The sequence below is a fragment of the Peromyscus californicus genome, unplaced genomic scaffold (genome assembly GCF_007827085.1).
Source record: "Peromyscus californicus insignis strain IS unplaced genomic scaffold, ASM782708v3 Scaffold_4__1_contigs__length_199733344, whole genome shotgun sequence".
NCBI lineage: Eukaryota > Metazoa > Chordata > Mammalia > Rodentia > Cricetidae > Peromyscus > Peromyscus californicus.
The window spans coordinates 137,283,162-137,299,680 of record NW_026294562.1 but is presented as its reverse complement, the minus strand read 5'-3'; the positions used below and the strand labels follow the sequence as shown (position 1 = coordinate 137,299,680).

The 16,519-nt window shown below is 48.1% G+C and overlaps 1 protein-coding gene across 5 annotated transcripts in view; it reads right to left on the bottom strand.

Annotated features, from left to right (window-relative positions):
• The window catches only part of Entrep2 (endosomal transmembrane epsin interactor 2), a 426,837-nt gene that overhangs the window by 5,311 nt on the left and 405,007 nt on the right, over positions 1–16,519 (bottom strand). For all 5 annotated transcript variants that reach the window (XM_052761568.1, XM_052761570.1, XM_052761571.1 and 2 more), the window contains 2 exons: positions 9,741–9,816; positions 746–973 (listed from right to left, as the gene is read on the bottom strand). In XM_052761568.1, the coding sequence (XP_052617528.1) occupies positions 746–973; positions 9,741–9,816 (304 nt within the window). The remainder of the gene's footprint in view (positions 1–745; positions 974–9,740; positions 9,817–16,519) is intronic.

Here is a 16,519-nt window from a genome sequence, read left to right as displayed (position 1 = left end):
ACATCAAGGTTCAGGTGTCCATTCTCCAGCTTCAGGCACACAAGCAAGACTCCCAAGGAAGCTGGTATGGCATATGCATCCCTGGGCAGCTGGCCACAGAGGTCCTGTAGGTGTGGCCTTGTTGGGGGAAGTGCGTTACTGTGGGGGTGGGCTTTGAGGTCTTATGTGCTCAAACTATGCCCAGTGTGGTACAGTCTCCTTACTGCCTGTGGATCCAGCTGTAGAACTCCTTCTCCAGCACCATGTCTGCCTGCCCACTGCCATACTTTCCACCATGATGATAATGGACCAAACCTCTGAAACTGTAAGCTGGCTCCAATTAATTGTTTCCTTTATAAGTGTTGCTGTGGTCATGGTGTCTCTTCACAGCCATAGAAACCCTAGCTAAGACCCTCCCTGAACACACTCAGGCTAGAGGACACACCACCTACACACAGTCTTTACCTGCGGCCACCTACTCTGACCTGGACCTCAGAGCATGCATGTAGTTCAGCGTCATGCTCATGCAGGCGAGGTGCTGGCCACCTAAAGGGAATCTCATTACCCTCAACTCTTGAATCCTTCCTCCCTTGCCAGAAGGATGCCTCCCTAGCAATACAGCAAGGGCCTAAGACTACCACCCCTCCACCCCAGCTCAGGGCCCTCAAATGTGTGGATGACCCTTCCCAGGATCCAAGGCTGGGCCTCAATTATCAGAGGTTTCCTGCTTTACAAGTTGGGTCCACCCTGAGAATACAAGCCATACCTGCTTCACTGGATGTGCAGGAGGTGGGGTCGCTGGCCGAGCGGGCCACACGCCCTGGGCTCGGTTGTGCCTGTGTGTTCAAGCTTGTTGCTTCTGGAGACACATGGTGAGGAACTGGAGTAGACAGAAGGGGTGGTGGAGTGTCTAAGGTGCCATCAGGGGATGGGTGGCTCGGACCCAGTGAGGTGGCACCCTCTGATGTTGGGAGACTCGTGCTACTGGCAGGCACTGCAAGAGAATGGGCACGGTATTAGGGTGAGTGGCTGCAAAGGCACCCGAATGCAGAAACAGCCAGCCGTCTGCCCTCCAAACCCAACCTACATGAACTCCACCGTTAGAAGCAGGCCAAGGCTGAGACAGGTCACCAAGCACTGCTGCATGGATAAAAAGCCTGGGGGAAAGCAGACAGCCTCCCAGGAATTACGCCAGGGGGAGGGTGGGGGAGCTCAGGCCCCTCCCACTCCCAGAGAGGCTAAAGTCAACACTCAGCTGCTTTGATCACCAAGCTGCTGCTTGTAGATCAGGACTCATACAAGAAAGAACACGGGCCGGGCGGTGGTGGCACACGCCTTTAATCCCAGCACTCGGGAGGCAGAGCCAGGCGGATCTCTGTGAGTTCGAGGCCAGCCTGGTCTCCAAAGCGAGTTCCAGGAAAGGCGCAAAGCTACACAGAGAAACCCTGTCTCGAAAAACCAAAAAAAAAAAAGAAAGAACACAGACTCTGAAGGACACCAGGACAGGCAGGAAGTGCAACCCCATACCTGGCCTGCAGCCCCTAGATGAGATATGTAGGACAGACATAGCCCACATGATGCTTGCCTTGGCTGCCAGAGTAGGCCCTGGGCAGCAGCATCAACCTCACCTGGGAACAATCAGAAATGAACCCAGGGTTGAGGGTGTAGCTGAGGGATGGGCTCTGATTCGGCACACATTGAAGTGGGGGCAGGATCAGGTGTAGCCTGGCCACTCAAACCTCAGCTGGACTTGGATAAGCACGAAATTGTGAGCACCACCACGGTGGACCAGTGAGGCTGGCCATGTCGGAGCTTCTTAACCACTCAGGCCAGAAGCCTAGGGATTGCACAAGACACTGTTTAACACATGAACATTAAGCCCCGATGGGTAGACTCTTCCTTCACTCTACTGGAATTACCAACAGCCTACCGGCTCCATCCAGGGGCAGACACTGCAAGGTGATAACCTGCTCGAGGTACACTTGTTCCATCACAGCAGCCTGATTTCCATCAGTGGTGGGAAGCTTCAAGCTTTGCTCCTTCCTTCTCTTTCCACAGGGCCCGGTCAGCGCCCCATGCTCCCCTGTGCCCATGAGCTTGCCCCAGACCACCTACCACTCAGTACTCACTGCCTACTCCTGAAGCAGCCCAAGGAAGATTCTAAAGCATTCTTGCTACCCCTCCATAAACAGTGGGTGACAATGAATGGCCCATTTGGAAAACATAAATGCTACCACATACATTGTATACAAACAAACACTCCAATCTCTAGGGAGATGAACCCTTCTTTCTGGAGGGTGTAAAATGAGCAGAAGAAAACCTGTAACAGTACATCTGCAGCTTGGAGCAGAGACTTCACGGGCAGGATAGAAACTGTAAAGGGGAGAAAGAAACCTGACAATAAAGAGTTGTGTGCTGTGACCCAGGGAATCAACTAAGCAGGGTTCCTGGGGGCTCACAGAGACCGGAATGGAAATTGCGGCGCCCGGATGGGTCTGCACTAGGTACTCTGCTTATACGTTATGGTTATTGTCTTGGTGTTCTGAGGGGCCTCCTGGCAGTGCGAGTGAGAGGTGTCTCTCACTCTTGCCTGCTTTGGGACCCTTTTCCTCCTGCTGGGTTGAGTCACCCAGTCTTGATGTGAGGGTTTGTGGCTAGTCTTACTGTACCTTTTGTGCCTTATTAGGTTGATGTCCCTGAGAGGCCTGCTCTTTTCTGGGAGGAGGCAGGGGAGGGGAGGTAGATATGGGGGTGGGTAGGAGGAGTAAAGGGAGGGGAAGTTGCAGTTGGGATGTACTGTATGAGAATCAATACATTTTTTTTTAAGTTGTATGCTTGCATAAAGAACATGGTGCTGCCGCCAAAGCAGAAGCAAAGCAGGGACCAGTCCTAGGAAGGTCTTGCAAGGCCTCATACATTTTCTCGTGACTTGATTTAATAAGCACTTTTCTTATGAATCTACTCCAAAAATATCTTCTAAAAAAAAAAAAAAACACTTCAAATGAAAGAAGTGAGTCAAATCCAGACACACACATGGACAACAGACCTGTAAAAAAGTTGCTCAAACCCAAGGCTGGGAGCGGTTGTTCCCTTGGAGGGGGAGAGAAGCCGGCAGGAGTGACGGCGCCCTGCCTCTCACTTGCTTGTGTAACTTTTCCATAATGCAATTTGGCCGCTCTATTAACACTTACAACACAGGCTCCCTTGGACTCAGCAATTGCTCCCAGGAGTTTATTACTGGACATAATTTGACAACTGCTCAGAGATGAAGAGGTTGTGTAAAAAAGAAGCAATAATTGACTATACCAGAGAACTTCAAAGACAGGAACGGCATTTGTTAACCCCAGCCAACCTCTGCTAGTTACTCCCTAGGGAACTACTCAGTGGTGTGCCGAGATCATCTCAGACAAGCTGAGCTGTGTGGAGCAGGCCTACACAGTGGTGTACCAATATCATCTCAGGTAAGCTGAGCTGTGTGGAGCAGGCCTACACAGTGGTGTGCCGAGATCATCTCAGACAAGCTGAGCTGTGTGGAGCAGGCCTACACAGCGGTGTGCCGAGATCATCTCAGACAAGCTGAGCTGTGTGGAGCAGGCCTACACAGCGGTGTGCCGAGATCATCTCAGACAAGCTGAGCTGTGTGGAGCAGGCCTACACAGCGGTGTGCCGAGATCATCTCAGGTAAGCTGAGCTGTGTGGAGCAGGCCTACACAGTGGTGTGCCGAGATCATCTCAGGTAAACTGAGCTGTGTGGAGCAGGCCTACACAGTGGTGTGCTGAGATCATCTCAGACAAGCTGAGCTGTGTGGAGCAGGCCTACACAGTGGTGTGCTGAGATCATCTCAGACAAGCTGAGCTGTGTGGAGCAGGCCTGTCATCCCTGCTACACAAGAGGCTTGAGGAAGAAAGACCAGTGTTCAAGGCCTGTCTGGACTACATACAGAATATTTTTCCAGCTCATCCTAGGCAACTTAGTGAAAACTTGCCTTAAAATAAGAAGTAAAGAGAGCACTAAGGGTATAGATCATTGTAGAATGCTTGCCTAGAATGTGCAAGGCCCTGCATCAAATACCAGTACTGCTCCCAAATAAATACACATATACATACATACATACATACATACATACCCTATATATGTACATGCATACATACATACATACATACATATGCACACACTAGCATCAAATACTAGTACTGCTCATATGTATACATCTATTTAACCCTTTGGAAAAGATTTAAGTATGTATTTATTTCACATTTTTGGAAAGTATTTAAGTCTGCAGCGGAGAGGACTCTACATTTGAGGACAGGTACCCACAGAGGCCAGAGGCATGGGATCCCCCTAGAGCTGGAGTGGTGCTTATGTGCTGTCCGATGTGGTTGCTGGAACTGAACATGGGTCCTCTGCATGAGCAGTATGTGTCCTTAACTGCTGAGCCGTCTCTCTAGCCCAACATCCCAAACCATAGTTTAAACAGCTTCGATTTATGCCTCCTAACCCTTCTTGATCCGATGTTCTTACTGCCAGTGCTAACACAACCCAGTCACAGATAGGCAAGGATGACTTCGCTCTGAATTATATATATGTAATTACTGGAAACACAAAATTACAGAAGCTACTGAAAAAGCTCCCAGCCCAAGACTGGTGACTGTTTTTTCTCACTGTCACTGGGGTAATGCTGCATGCCTGTTTTCATGACAGTTACGGTCCTAATGGACTTGCAATTTTTCATAAAAAAAAATTAGTTTTCCTAATTAATGTAGAAATGTAGATCTAGCATGCGACACATGTTTCTTATGGCTCTCATTAATGGACTTCACTGTTCCCCCAGGTTTTCACTATGACGAAGAGTGAAAACACCTTCACTTTTAAAGTTGCTTTCCTTATGTTAGACCCCAGGGCACTTCCAGAATTGGAGATTACTCCAACTAACAATATAAACATGGCTTCTAGATAAAGAACCCTAAAATGACAGGATGGTTTATGAGATGCCAGTCAAAATTCTGGGTTGTAGCTCCCCTGTGGTCTTGCCCATGTCCAAACCTACATTATTATTCATGATAGTTTAAAAGCAACTAGAATCTATGAAGAATGGTAACACTAAAAAGCAAGTTCAGCATGGTAACAAGGGACAAGATCAACGTAAAAGTGAATCACATCTCTATGGCATGGTCCATCACACTCAGTAACAATGACCAAGGGGACCTGAAAATCCCAAATGCAATACTGTTCCTGAGCAAAGAGAATGAAATCCCAAGGCGTGCAGTTGACCCTCTGTGTGCATGAGTTCTGCATCCATCCATTCAACCAACTGTGCTTTTGCAAACTTTTGTGTCTATGCTAAATGTGGTGGTTTGAATGTAAATGGCCCCCATAATCTCATAGGGAGTGGTGCTATTAGGAGGTGTGGCTTTGTTGGAGTGGGTTTGGCCTTGTTGGAGGAAGTGTGTCACTGTGGGGGTGGGCTTTGAGGTTTCCTGTGCTCAGGATACTGCCCAGTGTCTCAGTCTACTTCCTGTTGCAAGATGTAGGACTCTCAGCTACTCCTCCAGTACCACATCTACCTTCATGCTGCCATGTTCCCTGCCATGATGATAAAGGACTGAATCTCTTAACTGTAAGCTACCACTTCAATGAAATGTTTTCCTTTATAAGAGTTTCCATAGTGATGGTGTCTCGTCACAGCAATAGAAACCCTAACGAAGATAGAAGTTGGTACCAGGGACTAGGGTGTTGCTGTGATAGGCCTGACCATGTTTTTCTATGGAGTAATATGGACTTTGAGAGTTTGGGTTAGGAAAGCAGTGGAATGCTTTAAGCACCACTTAATAGGCCAAACTAGTAGGAACATGGACGACAGTGCTGAATGTGATCTGATGAGCTGTGGGGATCAAGAGGTTTCAGAGGAGAAGAATGTTAGTCTGTGGCCTAAAGACTGGTCTTGTTAAATTTTGGTGAAAAAAAAAAATGACTTCTTTTTGCCCTTGTCCAAAGAGTCTGCCTGAGGCTAAAATGAAGGGTTTGGGACTAATTCCATTGGCAGAGGAAATCTCAAAACATCCTAGCATAGACTCTGTTTTGTGGTTACTAGTGTTAACTCTAATGAAGATATATAATGAAAAGGAGCAAGCTGAACAAGGAATAATAATTCTGGAGAAAAAGAGCACCAGAAAGTGGACTGGAGTGAGTTCTGTGTTTAAGGAGATAAACAGGTTAAGAAATGGAATAAAGGGAGTATTGACCTCAGGGCAAGATTCCACCTAGCTAGATTTCCAACTTGTGAAAAGGAATCAAAGAAAATTTTATAGTTGGGTGTGGTGGTGCACACCTTTAATCCCAGCACTCGGAAGGCAGAGGTTGTAGATCACTGAGTTTGAGGACAGCCTGATCTACAGATCCAGTTTCAGGATAGCCAAGCTTAGGCAGTGAAAATCAGAAAGAGAAGGTTGGTGAAGATGAAATTGAATAAGGGGGCCATGTTCCAGCCTCAGCAAGCAGCAGAACTTGGCAACTTTAGTCACATGGTTCTGGCTTTAGAATTAAGGATAGAAGAAATGGGTAATGGAATTTTTCTCCATGCCTAAGGAAAGCCAGCAAGGCCAGGCATGTGTCAGGGATGTTCCTGAATGGAGACTAGAGAGGCCATTGCATGAAGCTGTAAAACTGAAGCCTGGGTTACCTTGGAGAACCCAGTAAGTTAGAGATACCAGAGTTCTTGGATCCCTGCCAAAGAGAGCTGCTAACAGGGAGTGGAACCAGCTCAAGAGAATCAAGTGTGCTGCACTCAACAGAGCTGAAAGGAGTTGGAGATCTGGAGCATTTTGACATCTGACATGGAGATGCAGAGTTTGGAGTTCGCACAGCTGGTTTTTGGTCTTGCTTTGGTCCAGTATTTCCTCACTATGCTTCCTTTCCTGCATTTTGCAATGGTAATGTATATACTGTGACATTATATGTTGGAAGTATGTAATCTGCTTTTTGATTTTGATTTTTACAGGTGATAGCAGTTAAGAGATTGCATGAATTTCAGAAGAGACTTTGAACTTTGGACTTTAAAACATTGTTGAGACTGTGATAGACTATACGGACTTTTGAAGTTGAACTAAATGAATTTTGCATTATGATATTTGTTACAAGCTTATGGGGGCCAGGGGTTGGAATGTGGTAGTTTGGATGTAATTGGCCCCCATTATCTGATAGAGAGTGGCACTATTTTGAAGTGTGGCTTGTTAGAGTGGGTATGGCCTTGTTGGAGGAAGTATGTCACTGTTGGGGCAGGCTTTAAGGTTTCCTGTGCTCAGGATACTGCCCAGTGTCTCAGTCAACTTCCTGTTGCCTGCAAAATGTAGGACTCTCAACTACTTCTCTAGCTATACAAAGCAAGAGAGAACCTGTCTTGAAAAACTAAAAACCAAACCAAACCAAACCAAACCAAAACATTGACTCATACTCTAGAGGTGACTTATTTTAAAGTATACTGGAGGACATGCATGAGTTACATAAAGTATTTTGTCATCTTATATAAGGGACTCAAATCATATATCTTTGGGTTTGAGCATCTGACAAGGGTCCTGAAACCTGTCCCCCATAGATATCAAGGGATGAGTGTGCACCTAACGAACTGTGGACGGTAGCATCTAGAGGTTAGACATTATCAAGTCAAGTTGAAGGAAACCAGAGTGTGGTCCAGGGAAGGGGACTGAATCCATGGACTGGAATGTGTAGTTGTAGGTGAGCAGAGTCTCTCCACATTGTTCTATGGGTTTGATGTGGTTCTTACAGAATCCCAGCAATGGCTTATGAAGATAGAGATGACTCATTCCAAAATGCATATGGAAAATCATAGACCCCAGGACTGAACCATCATGCATTAATGAATGACGTGGGAATGATACTCTTCCAGATTTTTCAGCCCACTCAATGGCTGCTGTCATGGATAGCATGGCACTGGGAGAGCAGCACACAGATTAAGGGGACAGAATAGAGGGCCTAGAGACAGATCCACATAATTATGTCCAACTGAATTGTTTATTTTTTTTCCAGTATTGGGAGTTGAACCCATGGCCTCACATATGACAGGCAAGTTCTCTATGACTGAGGTACATCTTCACCTTTTTCTAACATGTATTTTTTTATTAAAGTGCAAGAGGAAAAATGGGCTGGAGCAACTGGACATATAAGAAAAAAAAAAACAGAAAAGAGACCTAACCCAACCTCATTGTGGTACAGCAGAGGTATCTTTTAAGCAGATAAGTCTGCTGGCCTGCAGACCTCTAAGGTATTAACTAGTACAATCTGGAGTCCCTTGTAGTTGGCATCATTTCTAGAAGACTGGGTGCTGGAAGTACCCTTTGGTCTTAGGGCCAGCTCCAGAGCTCACTGATCAGGTCCTGGGCAAGGAGTACCCAGATTCCTCTGTCCAATTCCACCCACTCTTACGTAATAGCCAGAGAAGGTCCCAGCTACCTTGTGAACCTTTTCAACCATGATTTCCAGGAACTTGTAATGTGTAGGCATCTCAAGGTTGGGAGCTGTGGGGCAAAACCCAGGAATGCAGCAAAGTGGTATGATATCACCTTCTAACCACTCCACCAGACTCTAGGGAAACTTCTGATGGCCCCTTGAAGTAGCCTAGGGAGGGACATGATCACTTCTGAATCCCATGTCTGCAGAGACTTGGGGTTCCTTGCAACACAGAGGGGCCCTCTCTAAACGATGGCTTCTTCCTGCTCCTCTTAGATGTCAACTCTTTGTTGGAAGCAAGAATTAATTGTGGTTAGTTACGGGATGCCATGAGTTATATGACTTTGCTCTCCAAATAAGCTGTCCCTATGAGTCTAGATGGAGTCCCCAAGAAATTCTCTGAACCCATGTCCTCTCCTTTGCCTTTGATGCCGAGGTACATCTGCTCATCTAATACCCCTCCTGCACCCCAGATCAGTGCCATGGAGGTTCCAGTGTGCTCGGGAATCTGGTCTTTCATATTTGTCTTTCAGAGCTGTCAAGTTCATGACTTGCGGTTTATCCTCTGCCCAGCCTTGTCCTTGGAAGCCTTAGTCCAGCTTGCCTCCTGCTGAGGGAGGAGGACAGTCACAGTAGCCTGGGACAGATGTTCGTGAGTGAATACTGAAGTCACATCCTAGAACCTCATCAGGTTGAGACCTTTCTAAGTGGAAACACATGTATGTACTAAACCTCCTGAGCATCACAGCTCAGCCTCACCTGTTGTGAACATGCTTAGAACACACACAGCAGCCTACGGTTATGCACAGCTGCCTAATGCAAAGTCCCTTTTATAGAAGTGTGCTGATCAGTCATACCGTTTACTGAAAATATAAAATCCCAGAGCTGAAAGCAGTTTCTACCGAATAGCACATTACTTTTCTACCACCATAAAATAATAATAAAAAAGAAAAGCCTGAGTCAAATCATTGAGAGCCAGGGACTATCTAAACATTCCTCTTTGTTCCTAAAAGAGTGGATCTCAAGCTGAAGGTACTTTTTCTTCAAATTCACATACTCAAGTGAAGGAGAAAGGACCCTGAGGGCAGAGTCAACAAAACATCCCAGAGGAAGTGTGAGCTCTCCTGGGGACACAACTTACTGGACCTAGGTTAGGGAAGAATGCTGTGGCCGAAGCGCCACGCTACAGGTAGAGAGGAGGGAGCAGGAGGCGGGTAATGCGGGGCAAGGAAACAGGAGAAGAGAGACATCCTTGGGAAACACACAAGCAGTGCTTCAAACAGAGAGGTCCGGTTACCTGGTGTGCTGAAGTCAGCAGCAGTGTTTGGATCCCCGGAACTGGAGTCAGCCACCTGGTGATCGACACTTGGAACCTATAGCAAGAAACACAAAGCGTCACCCTTGCTCAGAACACCCAGGCAGTCTCCAGTAACACAGCCAGTCCTCCGAGCCCTCGAATGCCTTTGATTCAATCAACATAGATTCCAAATTATCGGGGCAAAACTTCCCAGAAAGTTCCAAAGGGTGAAATAGGAATCTCCATGCACCTATGCTGAGTTTACATGGATGCATCCTGTTAGGCTTAAAGTACAGAGGAGGACATGTATAGGTTCCGGGCAAACAGCACTGTATTTTATGCAAGGGATTTGAGCAGGTGTGGGTTTGGGTATGTGGGGGACATCCTGGGACAATACTCTGGGAAACAACTGTGCAGGTTGGCTTTAAGGCTCATCTGGAGAGAAAGAATGGAGACATACACATACATTCCTCTCTTCTCACTTAAGTTTATGAGGTGGGGGTATGTGTAAGACTCGAGAGTTCAAGTCATAAGACTGAAGCCCATTTCTCTGGTCTTCTGCACTCAGAGTACCTTCCAGGGGCCTGGCATTCACTGAGTCTAGTCACCTTCCACTAGAGCACTACAGACAGGTGGGCTGGATAATTTTATGTCAACTTGACACAGGCTAGAGTCATCTGAGAGGAGGGAAACTCGACTGAGAAAATGTCTCCATAAGATAGGGTTGTAGGCAAGCCTGTAAGGCATTTTCTTAATTAGTGATTGATGAGGGAGGGCCGAGCCCATTGTGGGTGGTGCCACCCCTGGGCTTGGTGGTCCTGGGTTCTGTAAGAAAGCACACTGAGCAAGCCAGGGCAGCAAGCCAGTAAGCAGCACCCCTCCATGGCCTCTGCTCAGCTCCTACATCAGGTGCCTGCACGGCTTGAGTTCCTGTCCCGACTTCCTTTGATGATGAACAGCGATATCGATATGGAAGTATAAGCCAAATAAACCCTTTCCTCCCCAACTTGCTTTTGGTCACGGTGTTTCATTACAGCAACAGTAACTCTAAGACAAAAGGCCATCCTCCATTGTTCTGGTGGGACTTAGGACAGTCCCAACCCCCAAATGCCTTCTCTCACTTTTTCCTTGTGGTTCCAGGAAGAATAAACCATGGGACAAATGGTCATGTGACCCGACTTGCTTCACTCCATCGTGGCTAGGGTGTGGCATGAGCACTTGGATAAACGGCTGCATCCCAAGTGAACGCCCTGTCCTGGACTTGTTTTGTTCCCTTGCAGACAGAATGAGGGAGCTCCTAGGCTACTACTCTCTTGCCTGAGCTGTGGGTCAGGGTCCAGGTGCACGCTGGGTGGGGTGCCAGTCTGCATGCCAACCCACAGTGTGACAGCAATGGCATATCATTAAGAATCACCCTGACTTGGTGGAAAGTGGACTTGGAGAGTTCTCTTCAAGCTCAGGTTAGGGAGATTCTGCCACTCTCCTCTTGGACTGTCTTAGTTAGGGTTTCTATTGCTGTGACGAAACACCATGACCAAAAAGCAAATTAGGGAAGAAAGGGTTTAATTGGTTTATACTTCCACATCACTGTCCATCGATAAAGGAGGTCAGGACAGGAACTCAAACAGGGCAGGAACCTGGAGGCAGGAGCTCATGCAGAGGCCATGGAGGAGTGCTGCTTACTGGCTTGTTCTCCATGGCTTGCTCAGCCTGCTTTCTTATAGAACCCAGGACCACCAGCCTGGGGATGGCACCACCCACGTTGGGCTGGGCCTTCCCCCATTGATCACTAATTGAGAAAATGCCTTACAGCTGGATCTCATGGAGGCATTTCCTTAAATGAGGCTCCTTCTTCTCTGATGACTCTAGCTTGTGTCAAGTTGACACACAAAACTGGCCAGTACATGGAGTGACTCTGATCTAGAGAGGCCTCAGGAAACAGGACGCAGGAGGCTGAGCCCCATGGCCTCCTGTCCCATCTCACCTGGGCTGTGTGTGCTGCAGTTTCCTCCCTAATGGGCACAACTCTTCCAACTGTGCTTCAGGCATCTGACACAGGCTTGAAACATGGCACACCCTGCCCATCCGCCACACCCTGTCCATCCGCCACACCCTGTCCATCCGCCACACCCTGTCCATCCGCCACATTGCCACCTACCCCTTTGCCAGCTCAGGAAACAATATCTGACTTCTTGTGTTATCTCAGAATTGCTTTGGGGACACACTGCCAAGTAATGAGCTCGAGAGGAGACTGGGGAAGGTGAGGCAAGCCCCTGTGGCTCGGTCTGATTCCAGCCCAGGTAATTACATTCCTGCCTCCCATGTCGCCCGCCACTTCAACCAGCTAGCTGATAGTCCTCATCTCTGCTCTGCAAACTGTAATGGAGTCAGGGCAGGTGCCTCCAGCTGTGGTACCAACACGAAGGGTGTGAGATGCTCCCTGTTGGGGTGGTGGGGAAGTGGGGGGCTGAGGGGAGCTGGAAATCAAGCTAACACCAGGGAGGAGAGCAGCCTCCATGCTGCCTTCCATCCACGGATATGCTTTGGAGCAATTCTCCCTCCTAAGCACTCCAGGACTGCTGGGGAGGGAACTGAGGGAGAGAGAATTCATGCCACCATCGCATCTACACACACCTTTCCCCCTACTCTACTCACTATGTGCCCATAACCAATTTTGAAAATGTCTGCCAAGAATCTTCCACTAAATAACAAAAAGAAACTGCCTAAAGGGCTATGTTGTTCCAGAACTCTCTCCCCAATATCTAACCCCCCACACACTCACACTCACACAGAGAGAGAGACAGAGAGACAGAGACAGAGAGAGAGACAAAGAGAGGGAGGGAAGGAGGGAGGGAGAGGGAAAGAGGGAACTTAGAAACACGCTGCCTGAGAAAGAAAGCTTTGGCAATAAAGAAACAGAAATAAAACAAGAGAAATAGAATCCACAAAGGGACAAGGTCAAGAGGAAATTGGATTTGCTTCATATTCTGCAGGGTATCACTCACTTCCCTCTGGCTCCCGTATTCGAGCACCAGGAAATGTGGTTTGGAAAAGAGATGGCTCCTGGGAGCGCATCTATCACTTCTGAGCAGAGTGTTAGGGGTTTAATTTGAATCTGATGGCAGAGGCCACCTCACTGCACAAAGCTGTGGGGGAAATGGCCATTCGGTTCAGCAGCGCTACAGAGGCAGTCAAGGGGATGGGCAAGTGTGGCGCGGACTCTAAACTGAGATTCGAGTTCAGCCACTAAGGTTCATAAACAGGGATCCTGGCAGAATGAAGAGCGTGAGGACTGTGAGAGACAAGCTTCCTATGTAACTTGCCCTGGGACACCCCAAGCCATGTGAGAAATGTCTGCCATAGTCTCGGGCATATGAACACTTGGTCCCCAGTTGGTGCCACTGTTTGGGGGAGTTTAAGAGGTGTGGCTTTGCTGGAGGAAGTACGTCACTGGCAGTGTGGACTTTGGAGAGTAAACACTATGCTACTTTTAGCTCTTTCTGTTGCTCTCTCTCTGTCTCTGTTTCTATCTCTGTCTTTCTCCCCCCTCCTCTCTCTCTCTCTCTCTCTCTCTCTCTCTCTCTCTCTCTCTCTCTCTCTCTCTGATTTGTGCTTGCAGTTCAACATGTGAGCTCTCTGCTTGCTACTTCAGCTGCCAGCCTGCTGTTTCCCTGCCATGATGGACTCTTGTCCCTCTGGAACTGTATGCCAAATAAAGCGGTCCTTCTATAGGCTGTCCTGGTCATGATGCTTTATCAAAGCAGCAGAGAAGCAAACTAGGGAAGGGCCCGAACCTGGGACTTGCTAGTTCTGAGATGCTACTTGGACCAGCCATTGGAGCTGAAGGATCAACTGGAATTTAGGCAGACGGGCTCTGTGGGGAACCCTGCACAGGAATTCTGCCTCATTTCTGTGATGTGTTTCTCACTCCTGGATGAGGTCAACCATCTAGTACCAGATTCATGAAAAGCCACTGTTTGGGGCTAATTATCAGCTGTCAATGAGGGTTTCATATACTCAAAGTCATCTTCGAAATACTCCACTCCCCAGTTTTAAAATGTAGGGGTCATTTCCTTTAAACATATAATTTATAAGACTCACAGCTGATGATACCATGCCTGCCCATCTCCTTTCTTGTAACTTCTAGTATCATACTAGACTTCCCTTCCTAGCTGTACTGCTACCCGGTCAAGTACTTCCGGGTCAGGTCAACCTAGACACTGGATTTATCAAAGACACTTCCACAGTTAGACGTGTAAGGTCAGAAAACCTGTACCTAGAGCACTACAGCAGACTTTGCCCCACCCCCTCACCTCTGCATGCTGCACTCTCCACCTGGACCACCTTTCTTGTTTCCCACATGCTACAGTCCTACCCAGATGGCCAGGTACGATTCTCTCCCTAAAGTCCCAGGGGAGGTGAGCTGTGCTGTCGTCACATGGGTTATTAACTCCACGAGGCAGTAGACTCATGGTTTTATATCCTGTGGCTATGAAGCCCGGCCGCCAGTGGTCCCTGGAATGTAAGTTTGTGTCTAGGCAGGAACGTCAAGTGAGAACTTCTCAGTAGCTTTGCTGCCATGGCTAGAGATTCACCTCTGTGATCTTGCTGTGGAGCACAGCCTGGAGCTGTGGGATGGAATGACATCCATACCTAAGCCAGAAGGGAGTATGTGCTGATCAAGGAAGGGAAGAGGTCTGAATGAGCATCCTCAGGTAAAGGACTAAAAACATCCTCTCAGGGGCACACCTGGCATCTCAATTATTCTGGAGACTGGAGATGAAAGCTCCATTGAGGCTGAGAGTTCACGGCCAGCCTGGACAACATAGACCGACGGTGTGTCAGGAAAAAAAAAATCTTCCCGCCGGCTGCCATTTCTTACTCCCTTACTGCCTGTGTGTCCCCACTTCACTCATGTCCCTCTGTGTAGTTTGCTCTGCTCTAACCACTGCTGATAGGCAATTTCTTACACCCTTTGTTGTGCAGGGGCAAGCAATTAACCACCCCCTCACCCAGGGAAAATGCTCACGCTGTGAAGGGGGCAGCTCCTTGACGTCTGGTCAAGGGAGATGGACCACCCTGCAGGAGGGGGCAGGTGGCGGGCGCAGCCTTCCCTCTGTGGATGGTAATAGGTTTCACTCACTTCCAGACTCCCAGAGATGTCTGTGGAATTGAAAAGTGCCCTGACACCTGAGCATCAAAGAAAATTGGTCTGCGAGCTGCACGTCCTTAATCACCAGCTGTGTCTCTGCTATACAGGTGGCCTGGAGAGGGGCCACAGGACATGTGACACATGTACCTGGCCTGCTCCATAGCAGATTGAGTTTGTGCCAGTCCCTGCGGGTGGCAGGTTTCTGAGCTAACGTAAACTAACATGACACAGCTTTGACCTTTAGCCCTCCGTACCCAAGTTCTCTGAGAAAAATCACGGAAGGGAGAATTTTCCAGCGCCTTGGAAGAACAGTGTCATATTGATCCCAGAACCATACATTAACCTGAAATATATTGTGCTCTTCGGGGAAAGAGAAAATTGGTGATGAAACATGAATCAATACCTGTCTAGTGTGCAATGTGGGGTGGGGGTACTAAATGTCACACTCGAAGTCTGCAGCAACAGCCCACATCTGCACTCAAGGGCCTTGCGAAGCCAGCATGAGGTTTCTGGAAAGAGGGTCTTGCTGGGAAGCAAAGGCTCTGACAGGGCAATGCCCCAGGCCTGGTCTTGTCCATAGGGAAGGGCCCATTGAATCGTGATCCATCCACCCAGCCCTCTCTTATGAAAATGAGTACCACCTCACAAAGGGAAGCAAAGAAGTAGCTCCCCAGCAGGAAACTGGAATTTTAGCAGGCTTGCCGAGGAGTGGGAAAAGGCAGAGCCTCCCACCCAAGGCACCAAGGAAATGACAAACTACTGCAGATATGACTTCTGGGTCCCTGCTTCCCAGAATGGAGCTGCCCATTTGCCTTCCCCCATCACCTCTTGACTTCCTGCTCTCTGACATCCATGGAGGGCCTTGCTCTGGGCCTAATGCACTCTCTTCTTGGTCTTGCCATGTGGGTTTGGTGATATTTCCTCCCACCCTTCTAGGCCCCGGTACCACATTTGCCTATAAGATCCATCATGTTATCATCTCTGCATTACAAACCTTGCCACAATGATCTGCTCCAGTTGTCAAAGTGAGCCCCAGGAACCACAGGCGTGGGGAGCTGTTAGGAATGCAAACTCCTCACGCTCCCTCCCTCCTTCCCCAACCAACCACTGACTTGGAACTCCTGGGTGTGGACCCAACACTGGGATTTGGTTGACAAGGTTTTGTGGGACTTGGATACCCACTGGGATCTACAATCCATTGAAACCACATTAGTATCAAGCTCATAGGATGAAAGGGAATGGTGCTATCCAATGTAAGCCTGAGAACATGGTAAATACTGAATTCAGGAGACGTCTCTGGGCATATTTTGGTAGCATTTTTATCTTGGCCATTATTGTTGTTGTCTTTGTTGAGTGTGAAATCTCTAATCAGGCACACTTCCTCACATCACTAAATCTGAGCCCCCAGATCCTCCCTGGATACCCTAGTACAAGCTAGGAACCTTTGAGAGCTAAGGCTGGTCATCACAATAATTATCTTCACTATTTTTTTTATCATAAACAGAAAGATAAACCTCGTTGCTAACTCGGAGGTTCCTGCTCAGCTTGGACAGTCTAGGCAAATGGCTGTCCAAGCTGAGAGATGACAGGATCTCGCCTTAACCTAGTCTCTAATCACCCTTTCCTC